The following is a 24513-nucleotide window of genomic DNA, read 5'->3' as shown; positions in this document are numbered from 1 at the left end:
GCCTGCATGTCTGCCTTCCTTCCTTCCTCCCAGAATTCAATTTCTCCTTCCTTCCTTCCTTCCTTCCTTCCTTCCTTCCTTCCTTCCTTCCTTCCTTCCTTCCTTCCTTCCTTCCTTCCTTCCTTCCTTCCTTCCTCAATTTCTCTCTCTCCTTTCTGCCTCTTTCTCTCTCTGCCTGTTTCTCTCCCTCTCGCTTGCTCTCTGTCTTCCTACCTTTCTTTCTTCATTCTATCCATCCATCTACCCCACTAGTGCCCACTGTATTTTTTGTACAGCGGGCTTAATTTCTAGTTCAAAATAATATCACAACATTTTCACCTGATTTTTATTTACAGTGGCTTATTCATACATGCATAAATGTTTTCTTTAAAGCAAATTCTGAAATTTCCAGGGTGCACTTATTTTAATCCACAGTTATTTTAATCCATACAAAGACATTTCACAAATTTAAACTTATATAATTGGTCTGATTCAGAGCGAGTTTGGCCTCCATATCTTTAGATACATTAGTATTCTTAGACACATTAGTAGAAACAGAAACACCAAGAAGAAATAGTCTTGCTTAGACATCCATAAGTGCTCTACAAAATACTTTTGGGAGATCTGCCTGCAGAAATCTAAGAGATGAGGATTTTGCCTTTTAATTGAATTCATTTCTTAGGTATGCTGAGATGGCAGGATAAGTGTTCTGAGGAAGCAATTTTATTCAGCATATAGAAGAGATGTGCATTGAATGCAAACTGTAAAACATCTATCTGTTATCAGGTGTTCTAACCTCCTTTGTTATAAAAATCTATAGACTACAAGTGCATATTATGATGACCCCGATACTCTAAAACATTTTGCACATCAGCAGGCCCTTTGGAAGGGAACAATGAGCAAATTCAGTTATTGATGCAAACATGATGGCTACCCAGCCCCCACCCCACCCTTCACTCAGAGGCAAAACTACCCATTCACATGCTTTGATTTAGCAGACAACACTTTATCACACTGCTGTCCAGACCAAATATTTTGAGTGTGGAGAGATTCTCCTGCCTTTCTTCCATGTGAGTGTCATGAATGATCTCAAGATTAAGTTTACTTTAATGCCAAAGTCAGTAGTCAAAAAAACACAGGCAACAGATTTCCACTGTATCTAAAGACCATAATGGTGAAATAAGGCAAATACTCTTAGTATACCCATGCAATTTGTTGTATACTTACTGAAGCCTACTGTCTATAAAAAAGAGCCTTAGGACAAACTGAGAATGTTCTTTGGAATCACTGATTAGTCTTGGAATGCCCCAATTATCTTAGTAAAAAAGAAAAGAAAAAAAGAGGAACCCACATCATAGACAATTGCACTATATGCAGAGCTAGATGGGACTAGCCCTTGGTTACAATCCTTAACAGGGGTCTGCTCCTTCATCCTAGGCATGCCTCTCAGCCCCAAATCCCAATTCCCATTTGTTGTCACTCAAAAACTCCTTGGTACTTATGCAAGACTGCTTTTCAACTACTGACACACTTTCCACATCATGAAATCTGCTCCTGGGTTCTATGTAACAGGGGGATCCAGCAATATGTAAAACTCAGTTTCATCTGTGTTCCCAAGTCATAATTCCTACTGATAATAATGAAGACAGAAAATTTGGGAAGGTTATATACCTGCCCTTCAAATCATGCCACTGGTTTCTGTCCAAAGATTTGTATACATGCCAGGAAATGATATGCATAGCCACAATTCACTCTGAAGCTTTTGGCACAGTAGTTTCCCCACAACCTACCTAGCATGCATGTCTTTAAACTTAAGTCTCATTAGATATTTGGTTGCAGAGAACATGATGCAAAAATCCCCACATCCTCACGATTTCCTTGTGCACACTGCTCCTTTGATAGCCTGTGTGTTATTTGCAGTCATCACATTCCTCTGCTTCCAATCAGACAGAAAACATACATGCAGTCCATTAGCAATATTAGTCTTAGCCAAGGATCTGTAAAATCACTGGAACAGTGAATTCCATTCCTTACAACCTTCCCCCAGAGTTATGCACATTATTTTTGCTTTCTGAGAAACTGCTTCTTGTTCAGAAATCCAATAATAGAACTGTTGTGCACACCCCATCATTTGTACTCTTGGCAAACCAGCTAATACTTGTTAGAGGTTATGCTTTATAATACTCATTACATTTAATCATGTCATAATACATTATGTCACTAGGTGACCTCCTTAATTGAAATTTCACAAGAAGGCCATCAGAGGAAATGGGATACTGTTGTTTACCCAACTGCATTCCTGGTTTTATTATCCCCTCCCTTTTTCTTTGCCTTCTAATTTATTTGGAAGGCATAATTATTTAAAGGGATTGTGATGTGGTCAGAAATTTGAAGGAGGGAAAAAAGATTATACACATACACGTATATAAGCATGTATTATATACGTGATCTTTTGAAGATAAAATTTAAGGCATTAAACTTCAGACCACAGAGGTAGTACTTTCAGGATTAATACGCATCAGTCTTGAAGCATTCCTCAGATCTTGCAGTTGTTTAGCTGGCTTTCCAACTCCTTCTTCAAACCTCTTCTCCACTACAGGAAGGACTGTTTCATAAAGGAAAGATGCATTCTGCCTGATGAATGCTTTCTTCTCAGGGTCCTGTTCACACCGTAAACTATAATCAACGTGCTGGACAGCTACAAGGATGATCTCCACTAGACTTTCCAGCAGAACCATGTGCAGCTCTGGGAAGTATAGTTTGAGTGCTTCCTCCAAGAAGGCCATGGTTTGTTTGGTGAAGGCCACCACAGTGTAGCTAAGATTCACCCAGCAGTCATCACCGGTGTACTGGTCAAAATTGGTCACACCACAGCTCCTCATTTCCTCTCTGAGCTTCCCTAAAGCTTCTGGGGTCATCAGGTTCATTCTTCGCCACATCTCCTCAGAGTTACGGTGCTTTGTGGCCTCAATGATGATATCCTTGTAGCTCTGCAAAGCACCTCTGATATCCTTCACTAACAAGGCATGAATGATGAAGGTCAGATCCAGACCAATTTCACTGAGCTGTTTGCAGTGCTCCTTTGCCACCTACAACAACAAATTATAGTATTAATTACATGACGTCTTTAGTAGGTTGCCCAAAAGGTGCCATGCATTGCAACACCCTAAAAAGACGAATAATTAACATCTCCCTAGGAATTACAGAAAGAACAATACCTTAAATAATATGTTCCTTTTTAAAAAAGTTGTCAATTTGTATTTTATTTATATAGTGAGTAGCTGTGCAGATAATCTGGGAAATACTTAGCTGTATCGGCGATTTCCTTTTTTCCGGTATCCTTCACTGCTTAAGTGAAGGCATGGCACACACTTCCTTGGATTTATTATTTTAAAAGCCTAGAAGTCATCCAACAAAGATATTGTACAATAACCTTGCAATTTGCCACAGGTTTGCCTAAAGGCTGTTTTAAATGTGGAAACTCCAAATGTTGTTCTGAATAACCTTACAACATGCAATTCAGAAATTACTGTATATACCATAAGATGTTCTTGCAATAAGATATATGCAGGAAAAACCTCTAGAAAATTAAAAACACATAAAAGAACACAAGAGCAGCATATTTTACAGAATAGTTCTGGTACCTTTGGTACAGCATTTTATGGAAAAACAACATGGACCTGCTGATTTCAAATTCTGGGGTTTATATAAATCTAGTAATCATAATGATAATCCCATTTAAAAAAAATTGGAGTGGATCTTAAGGTTACAGACTTCAGCCTCTTGTGGGTTAAACTCTAATCTGAAAATTCTGATCTTGCTCAGCCAATTGTTGCATGTAGAAATAATGCTGCATCATTCCCCACTGAACAATAATTTATTTACTGTAGATAGTTCCAGCACCCCCCTTCAAGGATCGCTGCCTTGTTGTGGCAAGGGGGCTTGCGTAGTTCAGTGAAGCTATGAGCTATACCGTGCAGGGCCACCCAAGACGGACAGGTCATAGCTGAGAGCTCTGACAAAAGGTGATCCACTGGAGAAGGAAATGGCAAACCACTCCAGTATCTTTGCCATGAAAACTCTATGGACAGTTCCAAAAGGCAAAACGTTATGACGCCGGAAGATGAGCCCCTCAGGTCGGAAGGTGTCCAATATGCTACTGGGGATGAGCAGACGGCTAGTACGAGTAGCGCCAGAATGAATGAAGCGACTGGGCCAAAGCCGAAAGGACGCTCAGTTGTGGAAGTAACTGGTGGCGAAAAGACAGTCCGACGCTGTAAAGATTTTTATTCCATAGGAACCTGGAACGTCAGATCCATGAATCAAGGCAAGCTGGACGTGGTTAAACAAGAAATGACAAGACTGAACATCGACATTTTAGGAATCAGTGAACTAAAATGGACAGGAATGGGTGAATTTAATTCAGATGACCATCAGGTATACTACTGTGGACAAGAATCTCGCAGAAGAAATGGAGTAGCCTTCATAATCAATAAGAGAGTAGGAAAAGCAGTCTTGGGATACAATCCCCAAAATGACAGAATGATCTCAGTTCGAATCCAAGGCAAACCATTCAACATCACAGTGATCCAGGTCTATGCCCCAACCACTGCTGCTGAAGAGGATGAAGTTGATCAGTTCTATGAAGCCCTACAACACCTTCTAGAAGCAACGCCAAAAAATGATGTGCTTATCATCATGGGGGATTGGAATGCTAAAGTAGGAAGCCAAAAGATAACCGGGATAACAGGCAAGTTTGGCCTTGGAGTACAAAATGAAACAGGGCACAGGCTGGTAGAATTTTGTCAAGAGAATACAATGGTCATAGCAAACACTCTTTTCCAACAACCCAAGAGACGACTCTACACATGGACATCACCAGACGGTCAACACAGAAATCAGATTGACTATGTGCTCTGCAGCCAAAGATGGAAGTTCTATCCAGTCAATAAAAACAAGACCAGGAGCTGATTGTGGTTCAGATCATGAGCTTCTTGTTGCAAAATTTAGGCTTAAATTGAAGAAAGTAGGGAAAACCACTAGGCCACTCAGGTATGAACTAAGTCATATCCCCAACGAATACACAGTAGAGGTGACAAATAGATTTAAGGAATTAGATCTGATAGACAGAGTGCCTGAAGAACTATGGACGGAGGTTCGCGACATTGTACAAGAAGTAGCAACTAAAACCATCCCAAAGAAAAAGAAATGCAAGAAATCAAAATGGCTGTCTGAGGAAGCTTTACAAATAGCTAAGAAGAGAAGGGAAGTGAAAGGCAAGGGAGAAAGAGAAAGATACACCCAATTGAATGCAGAATTCCAGAGAAAAGCTAGAAGAGTTAAGAATGCCTTCTTAAATGAACAGTGCAAACAAATAGAAGAAAACAATAGAATGGGGAGGACCAGAGATCTTTTTAAGAAAATTGGAGATATGAAGAGAACGTTTCATGCAAAGATGGGTATGATAAGGGACCAAAATGGTAGAGACCTCACAGAAGCAGAAGAGATTAAACAAAGGTGGCAAAATTATACAGAAGAACTATACAAGAGCGAGCTTAACATCCCTGATAACCACAATGGGGTAGTTACTGACCTGGAGCCAGACATCCTGGAATGTGAAGTCAAATGGGCCTTAGGAAGTCTGAGCAACAATAAAGCTAGTGGTGGTGACAGCATTCCAGTTGAACTATTCAAAATCTTAAAGGACAATGCAGTAAAAGTGCTACACTCAATATGCCAGCAAATTTGGAAAACTCAACAATGGCCACAGGATTGGAAAAGGTCAGTTTACATTCCAATCCCAAAGAAGGGCAATGCCAAAGAATGTTCAAACTACCGCACCATTGCACTCCTCAGTCCTAGAGATCAGCCCTGACTGCTCTTTAGAAGGCCAGATCCTGAAGATGAAACTCAAATACTTTGGCCACCTCATGAGAAGGAAGGACTCCCTGGAGAAGAGCCTAATGCTGGGAGCGATTGAGGGCAAAAGAAGAAGGGGACGACAGAGAATGACGTGGCTGGATGGAGTCGCTGAAGCAGTAGGTGCAAACTTAAATGGACTCCAGGGAATGGTAGAGGACAGGAAGGCCTGGAGGATCATTGTCCATGGGGTCACGATGGGTCGGACACGACTTCGCACATAACAACAAGTTCCAGCACCAGGTGTATGTTCTGGTCAGTACTTTACTTCATATATATTCTATAGTTTTGTAATTCTATATTTTCATGTTTTATGTTCAATGCATATTTTATTCGTATCATACAGTATATTGACAAATATGTATCTATTTTGGTAATCAATTATGATTGTTGTATATTGTATAATATAATATATTTATAATTTAACTATGGCATATTTCTATTATGTGCATTAAATATGAAATTGTGTGTTTATAAATTCCCCCGACAAAGCCTACACAGCAAAATGTCATTGGGATTTTGTAAAATAAAACTATTAGTTATCACCTATCCTTTTCGTTTCGAAAAGGCAGCCCACTTTTTCAAAAATCTGTGTAAAGCACACAGCTAAATGGGTGCTGCATATATTTCTGAACTATTTATTTAAGCAGTCTTAGACCAGAGCAATAATAAAACACAAATATAGAAACAAATAGAATAAAAATAGGAGGGGGAAACAATCCCTTATTCATAAAACGAGAATAAAACAGGACAATACCAATATTTCACAGAATAGTCACCCAGCCATGAGGCAACAAATTTTACAGGTGGCAGCACAAAACTTTGCTGTAACAGATGACAACTCAGGGTTCACATCCTTCAGTAGCATTTTTACCACCATGGAATCAGAATGGCCAGGAAACCTTTTTTACGCAGGAGTTATCAATTTAAAATGGATACTTTGTAAAAAGAAAGGCACAATAAAACATGTTCTGCAGTTTCAAGCTGTCTAGTTCCACACGGTCAGAATCTCTCAGAGAGGGGGATATTTGGTAAGAGCCTTTGAGAATGACAAGCATAAAAGCTCTTCTAAGGCTCTTTGACTCTAAAGTTAGTAGATATGTTACCAGTACCAGAATATATCTGGATCTGTCAGAGGATAGAAAGATAGTGCATATATTTCTGTAAGAATTCCCACTCTTTCCTCCTAGCATTAAAGGACAGGCTCCAAGCCAAATAGAGTTCAAAGTTACACAGCCTCATTAAAAATAAGTGCACAACTTACTTAAAATGAACAAGGGCCACACTCTTTATGACTAGAAAACCTGATAATTAATACTAGGAAAGGAATAAAAGGGTTCAACTCAGCCATTATTTCCATCATTGCTGTCATGCGGGCAGGCACAAAAAATAATTGAAACATACACAAAACCCTACCACTGCCTAGATTCCACTGCATTGTGCAATGTCAATAGGAGTGCCCTCTCCTTCCAGAAGTGTCGATTTTATCAAATCCTGTTGCAGCTGTTGCCATATATTAAGGATTAGTAAATAAGCCTGCTGCAGGCTTAATGCAGCGGGCGCTAGTGGGGCTGGGGAGGCGTGGCTTGGGCTGCGGGGCGTGTCCCGGCGGCACGGCCTACCTTGCGTTCCACGGAGCTCTTCTGTGTGCGGGTGGGTCAGCGGATCCCCGAAGGCGACTAATCCAATGGGCGGGGAATGAAGAGGAGACGCAGCCGCGACGCGGCGGTAGGCATGGGAGCCCCCAGCAGTCGCGCGGAGCACGGCTGCCGGGAGCTCCCTTGGTCGGCGGCCTGACGCGGTGAGAGGCGCTTCGGCAAAGGAGCAACTGTGAGCCGCGCGCAGCGCGGCTCACAATTGCTCTGGCGGGAATCGGAGGGCTTCGCACCTGCCGATTGGTCCCTCCAAGAGTCTGTCCGGAGGAAGGGGCCAATCGGCACCCTTCCTCATCACGGACACATCCCGCCTTCCTTACCCTTTTATTTAGTCCGCGGCGCCGCGGGCTGTGTTAAGATTAAGTTTAAGGTTTTGGTAATCAACTTCAAGGCCATATGCGGTCTGGGCCCAGTGTATCTGAGAGACCGCCTCCCTGCCTATACCCCCCAAAAAACCTTATACCCCGCCAGCTCCAACTGGCTGCAGATCCCTGGCCCCAAAGAAGCATGTCGGACCTCAACAAGGGTCAGAGCCTTCTCGGTCCTGGCCCCCACCTGGTGGAACAAGCTCCCTGAAGAGATCAGGGTCCTGCCCGAATTTCCACAATTCCACAGGGCCTGCAAAAGGGAGCTCCTCCACCAGACATTTGCGTAAGACCAAGTGATCTGCTGGTTGCCCCCCCCTCCCTCAGATGCACTTCCATGACTGACCAACCTGCCATGCCCAGAGATTGTCATTTGTCTGTTAATAATACTGTTCGGGCCATCATGCTATATTATGATTATGTTATGCCACCTTATGTTATGATTGTTATTTATTGCATTGTTATAACATGTAAGCATGTAAGCATTCCACAAGGTTTAATGTAAGCCGCCCAGAGCCGTAGGGAAGGGGAGAACAGAAATCTAAATAAATAAATATCCTGCTGACACAGACAAGAAAGAGCAACAATTCAGCAACCACTCCCCATCCACATTTCTACACAGGACTACACTCCTACCACTTCCTTTCCTTGCTTCTAGGCAGTACCGATATGATTGTATGGGCCTGAACGGCAGCAAAAAATCAAAGTAGGTGACTGCCAAAAGAATCATACTGTGACCCCCCCCCCCCCGCCCCCGAAAGACTAGTGTGCAAAAAAAGTTTCTTCTAATAGTTATGCTGCCCTGGACAAGTGCTGGATCATCTTTCTGGGAGTGCTGCTTTTCTGTTTGGGAGAAGTGACCTTCACCTAGTCAGATCCTGGAGCTCTGATTCTAGGCAACAAAAACGACTTTCTCTCCCCCACCCCCACCCCCCTTGAGTAGGTGACATGGCTCAGTGAAATATGCTCTGCTTTGCAATGTAGAAGATCCTGGTTCAATTCCCAGCATCTCCAGTCAGTGAACCAGGCAGTAGATAATGTGAAACTGCTCTGTCTGAGACCCTGAAAACCACTGTCAGTCTGAGTAGACAGTACTGACCTTGATGGATCAAGCTTCTTTCAATAGGCACTGAGCTGACAATTTTCTTCCTCCATGGAGTGTTGGGGTATGTGGAGGTGGAGAAAAGCTTTGACTCCCATACTATTTATTTCTATGTAGAATATCCTCTCAGAAAATAAAATTAAACTTAATAGTTAACTGGTTTCATTTTCATGCCTGATTATATTCAAAGGAAGGATAAAGAAGTTTTAACAATGGTCTAGCAAGAGCCTGGCATGTCTGTGACTGAGTTTGGCATACAAATGTAATCTTTTTCTTTTTTCCCCTTTGAACTTCTAGTTTCTTCTTACCTTTACACACTCAGCAGCAGTTGATAAGCTTTCCTTACTGTCAAACACCTGCTTACTGAAGGCATCCACAAACATCCTCATAGCAGATCGGGCCCAAACAACAAAAGCAGAATAGCACCCACTGTTGCCAGCAAAGTCTGTCTCAAACTCTCTTGCAGTCTCCAATAGGCTAGTAAAAAATACATGACAGAGCTTATGAATGTACAGCAGAGTGGCACCTTCAATGCGTAACTGTCGGATGGCTGTATGTACAGCAGCTTCTCTGTTCCTCAAGAAAAGTTCACACGCCTTGGTTGATTGACCCAAGCGGATGAGCTGAGAAACAGCTCGCCGGGTAGCTCTGGGTCCACCTCGTAGAGACCTATCTGGAGACAGCTCAAACACAAGCACATCAGTGAGCTGCCGGATTCTTTCATCCACCTTGGCTCTTAACTCCCTGACTAGCTGTGTCACCGGCTTATCTTCCAGATACTCATTCAGCTTATCCAACAAATCAACTGCTCCTTCAAAGTCTCTCTGAGCAATGCAGACATCTAGGTCTTCAGGCAACTCCTGAATCCATTCTAGAGACAGATCCACTATTTCTTCTTCTGGAGTTGACTCCTCTTCCTCATCCTCTTCAAAAGGATTGGTGGTCTCTGGGGGAGTTGGGGGAGGAGCCAGGCCAGGGGCCTCCTGTTCCAGCCTCTGCTTCTCACTGAGGACCCGATTCCTCTTGGTCTCCTCTAGCACTTCCAGCCACTCTTTCTTGATCTTGGCATTCTCAGCTTGGAAGATGCGGCTTTCGGGGAACATCAGCAATTTGAACATGTCTTTCATGGGTGGGTTGTCCTTAACGTTGACCACAGCCAGACCATCAAGTGGGTACAGGGCATCATAACGGTAAGTGCCACGTCGGTTGGGCAGCCAGGCAGCCACCAGAAGGCAGTCGTTCATCAGGAAGGCGTGCACCCTCTGAATCTGAACCATATGATCCGCATCATACTCCACAAGGTCTCCATTGTAGACCAGGTACTTGCCGGGGCTCTCAGGGAGCAGATCCCGGCAGCCCTCCACCTTCTCCAGGAGGGTCGTGAGCGTTCGCTGCCGGCCCTCCTCGTTAGCCGCGGCGTCTTTGGCCGAGAGGGGCAGGAAAGGGTTGGCGTGGGGGTCGGCGGCCCCTCGCCGGGCGCCCCCCAGAGCGTGGTCGTCGCGGTCGGCGCTGCTGGCCTGCTGCAGCAGGGCCTGGGTGACGGCTTCCATGATGCCCTTCTGCTCGGTGAGGATGTGGCTCAGCTGGTACATCTCGCTCTCCAGGTAGCTGATCTCGCGCGCCGTCTCGATGAACTGCCGGTAGTTCTGGTAGACGTTGCGCTTGAGGCTCTGCGCCGTCTCCTCGTTCAGCGCGTGGATGCGCTGCCGGTGCTCCTGCAGGTCCCGGTCGCCGTCCGACTGCTGGGAAAGGATCTTCACGTACTCGTCGGCCACGTAGCTCCCCGACTCCAGCTGCCTCCTCAGCCGGCTCCCGCCAACCGCGCCCACCTCGCCCAGAGACAGCGCCATCTTCGAGCCGGAACAAGAAGGGACCCAGACGCACAAGGGACGGGGCCAAGCAGACGCGCCTCTACTGCGGCTGCGCCAAGAACGCGCCTGCGCCGGACCCGTTCCGAAAGTGCAGGAATCTGATTGGTCAAAGCGGGACGTATACGCGAGCGAAGCAGCGGGACGCTACCGCAAAGTGCGTAACGCTGTTTTCTTTCAGCACTCGTGACGTCATATTCCCACGCTTTCGCGGGAGGCACGTAGAATCCATAGTTTAGGGACGTACTCGTACGCTAAACACGGATGGGCGGGAGAAGAAAGTTCTCCCAATGCGTAGCGCCCATGCGCGCTTGCAGCCTGCAGAGGAGCGCGTGCGCTAGACGTTGTGGTCGCTACTCTACGCGGTTACGGATCCTTTTTGGAGAGCGATGGACGGAGACTTCTTGCTGGCGCTGCGGCTGCAGGCGGAGTGGGAGGCGGAGGACGCCAATCGGGTCCCGGCGGCGGCGGCGGCAGGAGCCGGAGCCGGAGCCCCCGCCAGCCCTTCTGCACCGCGGCCGCTCTCGGTGGTGGACAAAGCCTGGGAGCTGCTGGACCCCAGTCCGGACGTGCGGGCTCTCTTCATGCAATTCAACGAGAGCCTTTTCTGGGGGCGCCTGGCCGCCGTGGAAGTGAAGTGGAGCCCACGCATGACGCTGTACGGTAAAGCGCGCTGCTGAGCCCCCGCCCATCCTGCTGCTCCGCGGGGCTCCCCTGTGGCCCCTTCCTCCTCCTCCTCCTCCTCCTCCCTCCTGTGCTGCGCGGTCACTGGCCGCGACTGAGGCCGCCCCTCGCCCGAGGAAACCGTTTTCAGTTTATGATTCGCTTTATAATTATTTACACCTCGCCTTTCTCCCTCCAGTGGGGACCCCAAGAAGAAGAGTTGGTTCTTATATGCCGCTTTTCTCTACCCGAAGGAGTCTCAAGGCGGCTTACAATCGCCTTCTCTTTCCTCTGCCCGCAAAAAGCCAAAGCCCGAAACAGGCCGCTTCCATCATTCTCCTCACCTTCATTTTTATTCTCACAAAACAAGCCTGTGAAGTAGGGCAGGCTGAGAGTTTGTGACTGACCCAAGCAGTTCCCCATGGCAGAGTGGGGAATCCAAACTCAGATCTCATGCTGTGCTGGCTCTTGGGTCTGGATAGACGGGGCTAGAACCCATGGGGTGGCAACCAAAGTTGGGCTGCCTCCAGCTGGAGTTTCTTCTCCCTGCCAACTTCCAGCTGCCATTAAAGATTGAGTGTAACCAAGGCTCTCTCCCACCCACTGAGTCAAAGAACTTTTCTGCACCCAGAATTCAGCCTGATTCACTGCTTGTCCAATTGTGGGGCTGATTCCCACTTCCGCATAATGTTGGTGCAGATTGTGGGCAGTCCCAGGCCTGGCCTGATTCAGGCCCTCAGTTGCCCAGCGGCAAGGAAATGTGGATACATTTGCGTTCTCTTTTTTGCCCCTGGGCATCAACAGGTCCTATGTTGGGCCTGGGTTGTCTGGCAGGGAAGAGTCGGGCCATCCTGGCCTGGCTCCTCCCCCCTCTTCCCATGGTTGCGAGTACAGCATCCCAAAAGTGACAAAAAATGCCCTAGACAACTCCACTGTGCAGCACAGCAGAGCCACCTGGGGCATTTTTTAATTTTTAAGAATGCTGTATTACATTGTTGCACAATACTATGTTCTTTTTAAAAAGGCCCATGCTGCCCCACAGCACAGTGTACCCTTGCTGTTCTGGCTGCCGTGCAGGAGCACAAATCTTGGGTGGATGTGTGCAGTGGGCCAAATGCTCCCCTGTGTGGGAGTGAGAAGAGGCAGAGCAACCTGCTCTGGCCCAAATTTCAAAGTGCTTTGTGTGGTAAAGGTTTGCGTCTCTCTGAATCTGATTTGCATTGTAGCTTGTAGTTCTGATTACTGTTGGGTCACTTTAGAAGCCAGGCTTAGACTGAAATGAGGGATGAAAATGTTACAATTTTAAGTATGGTGGAGAGGAATTTCTAAAGATGTCCTATATTTCCAAGTAGTTTGTAGTTGCCATAGAAAAATATTTATTTTACAGTTGACTTGGAAGTGACTCAGAACCAAACATCTTATGGGGTTTTTTTTATGGTAGATGCTTAGACAACTTAGTGCCCATCTGTGAAAGAAATCATGATTCCTGGGGCACAGAAATATTTACTTATGCCTCCAGCATGCATTGATGCAGCCTATTTTATCATGGCACTGTGTTGTATGTACCCTCCTGAACTGTAGCACTTGTGTTTATGTGTGCAGAAGGTCTTAGAAGATTTTCAGTATATTGTATGTAAGTAAAACTACAGGCTGTAACTGCTGTAGTCATACCATGGCTGCTACAGCCATAGTCATTGTTTTATGCAGAAAGCTGGTACAATACGCCTGCTGCTTCTGATTAGTTCTGTAAATATATCCACAAAATTTGGGAAAAGCTCAAACGTGGAGGGGAAACAAAACAGGAGAATATACAATTGCTTAGATATTATACATGTATTTTTGAAAATATTTTAAAAACTTGATACAAGTTACTGCTCAGTAAGTGTTGCCCAAAACTTCCAAATATGCAAACTCTTCTGAAAAGATACTGTGCCATAGCTCACTCTGTGAATGTAATTGCATAGCTATTACGTAGGTTGCTTGGACTGTATGAGAGAATGGACTGGCGATCTTTCAACTGAGTTCTAGATGAGAAACATAGCACTCTAAGCTCAGTTTGCATCAGCTCTCTAACTGGCTCTTCTATCTCATATGGCATCATGGGTTCCTGATATTTGTTTACAAGCTTGATATGGTGCCTCATGGCTTCGTCACATTGTGTCACATTGTCCACCTGCGTATTACAAAAGGTGCAGTTATACCATTGTAGCTGTTTGTAATATATAATACAGAATATTAATAGCTGGTATGATGCTGTCCAAGAGACTATGAAAGTGTGTTGTCACTGACCATAAACTGAGTATTCTACGCCAAGTGGCAGCAGCAGGTTCTTAATTGCTTGCCTCCTAATCCAGCCAACAGGGGAAATAGCTAGTAATTTTCTTGGTCTCATAAGCTGTGATGGTAAACAAGTTTCCTTTGTGTTACATCTTGTAGGTGTGCTGGACTTTGCTGCTATGAAGGGCGAGGTGGAATGTGCTCCATCCGACTCAGTGAGCCACTCTTAAAGTTACGGCCAAGGAAAGATCTTGTAGAGGTATCGTAAGATGAGACTGTAGATAAACACAGAGCAAAACAAGTAAATGTTACTTTTAACATGTTTTTCTCTGCCCACAGTAAAATCTAATAAACCATAAAAGAGTATTTTTGAGTGTATGTTTCAGAGTGAAAGCTATCACTTAAAAAGTGCATTTGAATATAATTATAATGTCCAGCCACTTTATATGAGCAGTTTGCTGTATATCTAACATCCATAGAAAATGCTCAGGGTAACCAGCTGTGCCTTCACTACCAGTATTGAGTTCTAATCTTTCAATGGTACCACAGTTTAATGAAATCTCTTAAGAGTTCATTCCAGGTTTGAGAAGAGTGAGAAATACTCTGCAGAGAACTTGGGGTGATGAACTTGAGGGCAGGGAGGAGCCAGAATCAATGACAGAATGACATTTGCGGGTACAGAATAGACAATAAATGCAAAGATGCTGATTTTTTTTAATTGCCTACATATATTCATGAGTTCAGCAGATTCAGAAGTCACTTGTTGAAGGGGAGAAAATTAATCCAGTAATTATTTCAATTTCAGACCCTCTTGCATGAAATGATTCATGCCTTGTTGTTTGTCACTCACAACAACAAAGATCATGATTCCCATGGCCCAGAGTTCTGCAAACACATGCATCGGATCAATCACTTAACTGGTGCCAATATTACGGTAAGTGTGGCTTTCAGATTTCTGGTACTTCAGGCACAGGGTTGTTGGGAGGATAAAATGGGAGATGAGAATGATGTTAATCCACTTTGGGTTCCTATTGGGGAGAAAGGCAGGGTATAAATGTAAATAAATACATTAAATTCTAAGTCATGAGATAGCTCGCGGTATCACTTCAGCTTCAGGTGGGGGATTCAGAGAATTGAACATTCCTGTATACAAAACTAGGCTCCTCGTTCTTTAATAATTAGGAAATGTTTTGTATGGAGGATGGAGGATCACTAATCATATGAGATCCCATCTGCAGTCCTAAGTGGTACAACCCAGATAGAAGTGTACCACTTAAAAGAAAATTAGGCCTCATCAGCGTTAGGCCAGTAGACATAGAATTCATTAATTACCTTGTAATTGTCCTTTAGATTGGACCCTTTGGCATCTCTCTTTGCTTCCTATTGTCAGAGGGCATAGCTTCAGGATGTAAAAGGTATTCAAATAAATGAGTTATTCTTAAAATATATATATATATATATATACTGAAAAAAGTAAGTTTGGGGGGAGGGGGGAAGTTATTTAACTACAGTAACCATTAGGTTGTAAAAGTAGTGACTGTAACCATATCTACTAAGCTACTTACTAGATTTCCATTGGGTCTGTTCTGCACATAATGGCTGAAATCCAAAGCTTTTAGGTCAACACAGAGGAGCTTGATGCCTATAGGCTGGGTCAGTTGAGATGTCAAGATCGAGAATACATTGTGCTCAGACACTCCTTTCTCTCACCCATGCTAATTCTTCTACTTTCTAGTCTATGCAAACCAGGTAAACAGAAATTACCCATAAACACAACTTGCCTCTAAATCAGAATTTGAATTCTTGGCTTAGGGTGAGATTTTGATTCTGGTTTGAAGGCGGATTTTTATTAATGTAAATCAAGGAAGTGCAGAACAAAATTGGTGAATTTTAGACTAATACATCTCAGAGTTTTGACACAAGCAGACACTCCAAAAAACAAAAATGCTTGAAGAGAAAATAATTAAAAAATCTTAATGCATATTTATTTCTGGGGTGGGCAGCCCATGTGGAACAGTTACCTTTGAACAGCAATGCCTTTGCAGGAATGGCAGCCATATGTACTGTGCATTTGAATACATTGGAGGCTATGGATCAGCATGGGCTTGCCTTTAATTAATACAGAATGAAGGAGAGTGTCCTGTATTAAGTTCCCTCCTCCTTTCCTTTACTCTTAGATCTATCATGAGTTTCACGATGAGGTGGATTCTTATCGTCAGCATTGGTGGCGATGTAATGGGCCCTGTCAAAGTAGAAAACCGTATTTTGGATATGTGAAACGAGCAATGAATAGGGCACCATCAGCAAATGACTTCTGGTGGTCTGAACACCAGCAGACCTGTGGGGGGACATTCACTAAAATCAAAGAACCAGAGAACTACTCCAAGAAAAGCGCAGAGAAAAACCAAAGAAAACTTCCAGCTGATGACAAAGGTACCTGTTTTAATTACATACATCTTAGGTTTTGTTATAGTACATAATTCTGCATGAAGTGGGAAATAAATCTTTATGACTCTTTTCAGGGTTGACAATTGATTTTGGTAACTAAAAAAGAATTGAAATATATGTAATCATGTTTCATGGAAAGGCTGGATAACATCTTGGATGTAATTGATTTGGTTGCACAACTAATATTTCTGTACTGAAGTAGTACCTGGTTGCTGTCATGTAGTACCTAACTACTATCATGCAAAAAATGTGTATATGGTTACTATTGGCAGAATACTTATGTTTCTTGTACTTGTGGACTTGGATCCCATGTACAATTTTCACACATGCTGTTTCTGAAGGTCCCTCATGAGTAGCATTTGTCCATCTGATACCTGTTGTTGTTTTTAAAAATTCCTGTATCATTTTCTGGATAGTACCTTATATTGAAGACTGGTCAGCATAAATGGATTTATCTGTGGTGTTATAGTAGGATAGCTGAATAGTACTTACTTCTGATGTGTTTACAGGAAGCACTCGTGGAGGTGGTAAACAAAGCATAATTCCCTTTAGTGGAAAAGGATTTGTCCTTGGAGTAAGAAGTGAAGGATCATCATTAGAGAGAACCACAGGTCCACACAGCAGCAAGAACAAGGAGCTGCTCAGTTCACAGCAACATTCATCACCTGGCTTGAAAGGACCAAATCCTAACAAAGAAATAGAGTTTGAACCGAGTGTTTCTGGTATAAACACTTGTCACACATTTTCTTGCAGTGACAAAAATAGTCGTGTTTCCAGTGTCATGCTTCCCAAAGTATCAGTTGCTAACCAAAAAGCATATATTAATATTAATGGCTCGCCCATCAGGAAAAACTCTTTTAATGTAGGAAGAGCAAGCTTATTCTCAACTAATGCAAAGTACATTTATCCGCCTCTTAAGGAGACACAAAAAAGAACCCTTCCTGAACCAACTGTATCAACTCCAGGATATCAGACCACATCTCAAGGAAACTGTAGTGTACATGCCTATGGAGTGCCACAGAAACAGGCAAAAATGGAAGATAAAAGTACTTTTGAAAATTACTTCATAAGGAAACCACGTTCAGGCCAGACTAGCCTGTCTGTGAAGAACAAGGATGAATCTGTTACATCCTGTGAAGATGCTGCTGCTTCTGCAAGTGATCAGACAAGAAAAGTTAGTTGCCCTGTCTGTCATTCTCAGGTTTTGGAAGCTAAAATTAATGAACACTTAGACTCTTGTCTCTGAAATCCCTTGAGAGTGTGTTGCTTACGGTTTGCCTAGTTGAGTGCTTCATGTGTGTTTTACTATCTTTCCTTTTTGTTGTGGGGAAGGAAATTCATTTGCTGCTTTGTCATTTTGTATGCTGTGAGATCCTTGTTTAGTTTGAAGAAGTAGTTATTTTCTGGGCCATTGGGTTAATGCAATGGACCCTGAATATATTTTACAGTCACAGTGGGTATTTATCAAAGGCATAGGATAATAGCATTGAAATAGATTTTTATTTCAATAATAATCAGATACTTCCAGATTCACTTGCATGTGGATTAGGCTGTAAACTCCTCAAAGCAATCCTGTAATCAAATTAAAAGTGTACTCATTACAGGTTTCCCTAACATTTTAAAATCTGGGAGTAAACTGTTAAGTTATTATACTGCCTGTGCCACTTTACAATTGTGTATGCTACTGATACATTTATTATTTGGAATAATTTTGAGAACCATTGTTAACATAATGGTTTGTATCCTCTGGTTGACTTTGAGACTCCTGTAGATTGTATATTTGTGAAAATGTTTGAATCCCATAGAGAATCACTGCAGTAATCCTTTCAGGACTTTTAAAATTACATCCAAACTGTCTGGGAGTTAAATAAAGTAGAAAAGTAAAAGTTCTGAGAGATCAGGTTCACTGTGGTCAATATGGAATTTGCTATAGCTGACTGTTCTCCATACCTGTTCTTTCTTTGTATAAAGTACACAGTTTATTTCCTCTGAGATGGAACCGGATATTTGAAAATTGAGCATTTGATAAGGAATGCATTTAGAGGTATATTTTTCAGAAGCAATATTTGAAATAGTTTGCTTTATATTTGCCTATTCTAAATAAAGTAAAATTTCAGAGCAAAATTAACTAAATCCCCTGTTTGCTTCAACACCTTTCATTGGATTTGTTTGTGGAAGGAATATGAGGAGGCAACATGTTTAAAGTTCTCCTGTGGATGTAGATCTGTTAGCATTTTGTGAGACTGCAGTGTTGTATTCTATCTTAATCAGGACCATTTCAAGTCACGCTCAGTGGCAGCAGTCAGGCATACTTGGGGAAATTAACTCACTATCTGGAACTCCCAGAATGGGCAAATGACTCCAGGCAGAGGAGAAAAACAGTTCCTGCAGCCATCAACCAACCAAATCAAGCTAGCAGAATGAAAAAAACCTACTGCTGGATGGACGTTGAAAGAAAACCGACGTGCCTCCTGTCCTTCTTTGTCTTTTCTCAGTCTACATAGGGAGAGGGAGAAGTAATTAGTGCTTCTGCCTAGATGGGTCTGCATCACATTTTAAGGACATCATACCCAAAGTTCTTCCAAGTCAGGGAAGTTTTATCAGTAGAGATCTGATCACCTGGGAAGGCAATGCCTTTAACAGAAAACACACATCCGATCAGTGTTTTCCCCACAATCTTGTACCTTATCTCAGGGCTTGACAAATCCCAGGTGTTTTGGTCACCATGGTACCTAGAAATTTCAGCAATGATTTTTATTATAGCGTGTCAGCAATTCTTAGTAGCAGTACAAAGCGTATTGGTCTACTTTAGAATGTTTATTTGTATAACAAATTTTAATGTATATGAAGTTCGTGTCATTGCATACTTGTATGTAAAATTACACCATTCAGTTGTGGATTAATTAATTTCTTAGCCCGCTGTTTTTATACTAACTCTAGTATTCATTTAAACTGAGTCCACTTTGTTCTAAAATGTTTCATATCTTAAACCAGAGTTCAAAGTAAGAACTTCAGTATATCAATTATTCTTATCAATAGAATTCTTCTGCATTTTTTACATTTAATACCATGAAATTAATTCACCATTTGTTTAATTTGATCTCACTTCTGCAGCTTATTTAAAAATAAAGTTAAATTTCCTGCTAAAATTTGGAGGAATTGGGTTGTACAAATGTATACATCCTATCCTATACATGTATACATAAGCTTCCTATCTAACTAGTTTTGCAGGAATCTACTGTAACAATAGGTCTTGGATGTATATTTTTTCCATTTACTAACCTGTGTATGTTCTGTGCTGGTTGCATAAGTACTCAAGAAGTTGAGCTTGGTGGCTAGGGTACAGTGGTGTGCTGCAGGGACAGTAGCAATATAGAGGCAAGGAAGCAAGGCCTAAGGTGATCTCAGTTGAGTAAGATAATTAAGTAGACCAATCTTTCTCAACCTTTTTACTGTTGAGAAATCCCTGAAACATTCTTCAGTCCTTGAGAAACCCTGGAAGTGATGTCAGCAGGTCACACCTTCCTGCCATGCCCTTGAAAGTCACATGTCACCAGAAGTGCCATCACCCAGATGCTCCCATAGGATGTGACATCAGCAAGCTATTCCCACAGCACAGGAAGCTATTCCCACAGCACAGAAATATTTTCAGACGATTTGTGAACAACACTGGGCTGGCTACCAGTATGGTCTTCACCAAAGAGACCCTACAGTGGGAGTCTGCAGAAACAGCGCCAGGGCAGACCTATGCCAATCCATTGCTCCCATCCCAATGCCAGAAACAGGGCCAGGGCAGGCCTATGCTGTTTCATTGCTCCTACATCAACTCCAAAAACAGGGCTGGAATATGCCTGTGTGACTGTCATTCCCACCCCTCACCCTGGCAGTTAAGTTACAATGAGAGTACATACCTCTCTGGACTCCAGTCACTACTAGGGTTGTCCATGGCAGTGTCTGAATTGGCTGTTCCAAGCCAACACAGCCAGCGCCGTGGGGGGGAGGCGTGGGCACCGGTGCGTAACTTGGTGCGCACACACACAGGCATGGAGCTGCCATGCACCACCCTAGGACTCGCTACTACATGCGATGAGCTTTTGTATAGCTAGGGGCCTTCCTCTTCCCATCTCCCCCAGGCCATCATTGGCCATTTGGGGAGGAGGAAGCAGGTCATAGCACACAATATTTTTTTAAATTAAAATATATATTAAAAATTAACTCCCATTTTGTAAAACCCATCCAGGGCTGTCGTGAGCTCTAGGGTTTCACAAAACCCTGACTGAGAAAGCCTGACGTAGACTGCTACATTTGCCAGGCATTTAGTAAACAAACTAGGAATCTTAGAGTCTGAGCAGCAGAGGAATACACTAAATATTAAAATACAAAGATTATCATTTGTAAATTTTTTAAAATTTAAAAACATCAACATTAGTCTCACTATTGCACAAATCCTAAGCATATTGACCCATTGATAAGTGACCTGATACAAAAAACCAAATGTGTTTCAACCCCTCTTGGGATCTTCCTCAGTGGTCTGATATTTACATACACTCATGTAATGTAGTAATAGGAACTATAGGATGGTAAAAAACAATACAAAGGAAGAGGCTCCCACACTTATAAAATGTGTCCAAATATCTCTGTCTTTGAGCCCCCTGTTAAAAGGTTTATTTTCCAAAATCCCACCCTTATTATAGCCCTCAACCTGAGGGCATTATCATTGGTCTTGTAGAATGGAAGCCTCTTCCTTTATATTTTTACCACCTTATTATTTTACGCATTACTACACATGAATGATAATACTCATATGTTAACATTTAGCATATTCTTCTGCTCAGCCTCTAAGGTTCCTAGTTTGTATATACAGGTTGGGTTATTTTATTCCCTCTTTTGTTATTTAGTAAACAGACAACATAGTTTCCAGATTTTAAAGACTGTTTTAACAGCAGTCTGGCTGTGAAGAAATTTACTTCAATATGTATTGTGTCCTTTTGGTTGCAACAATAGTAAACTCTAAAGTAGAAGAGGAGGAAGAGTTGGTTTTTATACCCTACTTTTCACTGCTTAAAGGAGTCTCAAAAGTAACTTAAAATCGCCTTCCCTTCCTCTCCCCACAACAAACACCCTGTGAGGGTGAGGAAAAGAGAGCTGACAGGACTGCTTGGTCAGAACAGCACTTCCAGGGTTGTGACTAGCCCAAGGTCACCCAGCCGGCTGCATGTGATGGGACAGGAATTCAAACCTGGCTAGCTACCATTCTTAACCGCTACACCACACTGGCTGGGTACATGGGCTCTTGCAAAAGTAAATTGAAGATGTTACTGACAATATATATATATATTCATATGTGTGAATTATTTTATAATAGGCTTTACAACTGTGGGTTAAACAGTATTTTAATGCTTCTGTTTTCCTAAAATTTACACTAGATGGTGCTATAAGGTAAAGGTATCCTCGGTGCAAGCACTGGGTCATGTCTGACCCTTGGGGTGACGCCCTCTAGCGTCATTCTTAACCTTTGATGCAGGGCAGCCCCACAGGTCACCTGCAGCTTGATTGTGGCATCAACTGCCTAGATCCAGAAGAAATTGCTGCATTTGTTTGTTTATTATTTGGGGATTTCCACTATATATAACTCAATAAAATAATATAATTAACAATCAAAATTAAAATACTAAAATAGTTTAAAATAGTTTAAAACCACAATTATTTTTAATGCATCAGTAATCAGTAAGCAATAATAACTTGTAGCCAGTTAGATAGCAAGTTGGAGGAATCGAAGCGATAAAGAGGACAGAAAGCATGGGAGGGAGGCCCGAGATTTGGATATAATGTTATTTATTATTCAGCCGGCGTCAACCATAGGCCCAGTAGAAGAGCTCCAAGTCTGGAGATGACTTGCATGGATCACAGTGGCTAGATATTCCAGGGCCAGGTAGGACATTAGTAGCCTAGCCTGGCAAAGATGAACACCTGCTGAGCTACCTCTGTAACTTGAGCTTCCATTGTCAAGGAGGCATCAAAGATCACTCCCAGGTTACTGGCAGAGTGTGCTTTTGTGAGCTGTACCCTATCCAGTCTGGGTAGGCACACTTCCTGCTTTAGTCCCTTCCTTCGGGCTGCCTCCAGAAACTGGCCGCTAGCCGCACAGCCAGCCTCGCGGCTAGACGCTGCCTGGCCACAGAGGACACCGCTCCTCTGCTGCCCTGCCTTGGCCGCTGGCACTCTGCACCTGCCAGCACCCACAGTGGCCCTGCTGCCTCCAAAGATGTTGGCCCACCCTCCACCAGGGCTACAGGCTCACTGGCCGTACAGCTGCCTTGCCCTCACCCCAATGCCCAGCTGCCTTGCCCTCACCCCAACCGCTAGCATGCTGTACGCCTCCAGTGTAGTACGCTAGCCCACCCGCCTCTGCACGCCTAGCCCCAGCCGCCAGCCACAACTCCAGGTAGGGCTGAAGCCCGCTCCTCAGTCAGGGCCCTCCGCTAGTGCCCGTTGCATTCCTAAATGCAATGGGCTATTTTCCTAGTTGTAGCATAAAGGGGATATCTGGCAACATCTAGTATCTCATTTCACACAGTAAAATGTATCATGCGACTGTTTATATTACCCCATTCAATGGATTCTTCTTTCAAAAGTGGCTTTGTCTACAGTGAATGAGTCTTGAACAGGACATTTCTATGTTGGAAATCCACAACCTTCCCTATAGTATTTCCATACTATAGGAAAGACCTCCATGTACTGTGCAGTGAATATTCCTCCTGAACCTGCATATACGCAGACTCTTTTGTTACAGATTAAATGACAAATGTTTCTCAATACTGAGGAATCTCTCTCTTGTGTCACAATGTTTTTTACATTTCATTTTTGTTGTGCTTTGGCATTAGCTGTAACTTCCTAACCTGCCTCTATTCTAATCAGCAGAACTGATAGGATAGTTGACCTCCTCTGCAGCTGTCAGTATCAATGGTTCTGATGAGCATAAGCTGTCATCTTACCTTCTGGATTCTATAGATGCTTTTTTGTAGCTTACAGCAGGTAATGCCCACTCTTGTTCAAGCTGCTGGCCTTAATCCAAAATTTATGAATAAAGCTTTTTGCCATCGCCTGCTTGGAAATTTCTTTCTGTTTATTCATCTTCGGCTGACGGGTCGTTTCTACTTGTACCAATTGACTTCATGGCATCGTGGTTGGAAGGACTTACCATTTCGGAGAAAGACCGAAATAGAATACAGATTAGTTTACCACCCTTGGACATTGGTAATGGGGTTCCAGTAGGTGACTGGAACCAATATCAATATTTATATAAGAAAAAAATTAAGACTCCTCTTCATGCAGCATATTTGAATGAATATCTTAATTGTAATAGAATACCACACAGTTTAAGAATACAAAAATTTCCAACTTTGTTTAGTGACAATGAGGATTTCAAAACTAGATATATATATATATATACTAAAAAAGTTGAGAATTTAGGAAATGGTTTGAAAAAATTCATGGACAGCTTGAAAGAGTATAAAAACCGTAAATTTAATTGTGACACACATGATTATCAGACAGATAATGTTTATCCCTGGATTAAAGGGCAGGGGAGGAGCAGCACTGTTTGAAATTACCTTAGCATTTCAGAGATAGTTCACTAATAGAAAGAAATTTGCTGTACAAACGCCTGTCCCCATATCACTTTACTCAAAATTGGGCCAACAACAAATAACATCAGGTTTAGACCAGTAATGTGATAATCTGTAAACTGCTCCTGTGGAGTGGTAAAAATAAAAGAGTAAGGGCTAGGTAGGAGGAGAAAGGGGTGGGGTGAGTCCGTGATAAAAACTCAGAGGGGCCAATCGGGAGCCATGAAGCGGCTCCTGATTGGCCCATCCAAGTGTCACTCTGGGGCCAAGTGGCCAATTGGGAGCCACGGTGAGTGGGCCGGTGGAAGAGGCTTCACCGGCGGAAAAGGAGCCTGGGACCTTTGGCGGGGAGGGGGGTTGCGGGAAGGCTTCAACATGCCCAGAAGAGCAGGCCCGCTGTGTCTGCTCTTCTGGCCGCACCAAAGCTGGGGCCTTGGGGAGGAGGGGGGAGGGGGAGAAGCCAACGGCTAAGCGAGAAGAGCAGGCCCGATTTGTCAGAGACGCATCGGGCCTGCTCCATTCCCCGCGCCGTGCCTGGGAGGAGGGGGGCAGGAAAGGATTTGCTGTGGCGCAAAGAGCAGGCCCGACGAGGCTGTGACGGGCTGCCAA

At 43.3% G+C, this 24513-nt stretch overlaps 2 protein-coding genes across 2 annotated transcripts; one reads left to right on the top strand and one right to left on the bottom strand.

Annotated features, from left to right (window-relative positions):
• Nucleotides 1-311: 311 nt before the first annotated feature.
• On the bottom strand, nt 312-10945 carry EXOC8 (exocyst complex component 8). The gene is made up of 2 exons (XM_077346388.1): nt 9329-10945; nt 312-3068 (listed from the first exon to the last, which is right to left on the bottom strand). The coding sequence occupies exons 1-2, from the start codon at nt 10868-10870 to the stop codon at nt 2460-2462; spliced, it is 2151 nt and encodes a 716-aa protein (XP_077202503.1). The 5' UTR covers nt 10871-10945; the 3' UTR covers nt 312-2459.
• A 99-nt stretch (nt 10946-11044) lies between these two features.
• SPRTN (SprT-like N-terminal domain) lies at nt 11045-23401 on the top strand. Its single transcript, XM_077346399.1, has 5 exons — nt 11045-11546; nt 13988-14087; nt 14634-14762; nt 16006-16261; nt 16786-23401. Exons 1-5 carry the CDS (start codon nt 11278-11280, stop codon nt 17520-17522), a joined length of 1491 nt encoding a protein of 496 aa, XP_077202514.1. The 5' UTR covers nt 11045-11277; the 3' UTR covers nt 17523-23401.
• Nucleotides 23402-24513: the final 1112 nt, after the last annotated feature.

This window comes from Paroedura picta, chromosome 1, assembly GCF_049243985.1.
Source record: "Paroedura picta isolate Pp20150507F chromosome 1, Ppicta_v3.0, whole genome shotgun sequence".
Classification (NCBI taxonomy): domain Eukaryota; kingdom Metazoa; phylum Chordata; class Lepidosauria; order Squamata; family Gekkonidae; genus Paroedura; species Paroedura picta.
The sequence above is the reverse complement of the archived record's forward strand: the minus strand, read 5'-3'. Positions and strand labels throughout refer to the sequence as shown.

Bases quoted from the DNA above. Each gene is read 5' to 3' on its own strand.
- EXOC8 (XM_077346388.1), bottom strand. From the start codon at position 10,870: ATGGCGCTGTCTCTGGGCGAGGTGGGCGCGGTTGGCGGGAGCCGGCTG. The intron at 3,069-9,328 runs GTAAGAAGAAAC...TTGTTGTTGTAG, and splicing joins CTGCTGCTGAGTGTGTAAAG to GTGGCAAAGGAGCACTGCAA.
- SPRTN (XM_077346399.1), top strand. From the start codon at position 11,278: ATGGACGGAGACTTCTTGCTGGCGCTGCGGCTGCAGGCGGAGTGGGAG. The intron at 11,547-13,987 runs GTACGGTAAAGC...TACATCTTGTAG, and splicing joins TGGAGCCCACGCATGACGCT to GTGTGCTGGACTTTGCTGCT. The intron at 14,763-16,005 runs GTAAGTGTGGCT...CTTTACTCTTAG, and splicing joins TAACTGGTGCCAATATTACG to ATCTATCATGAGTTTCACGA.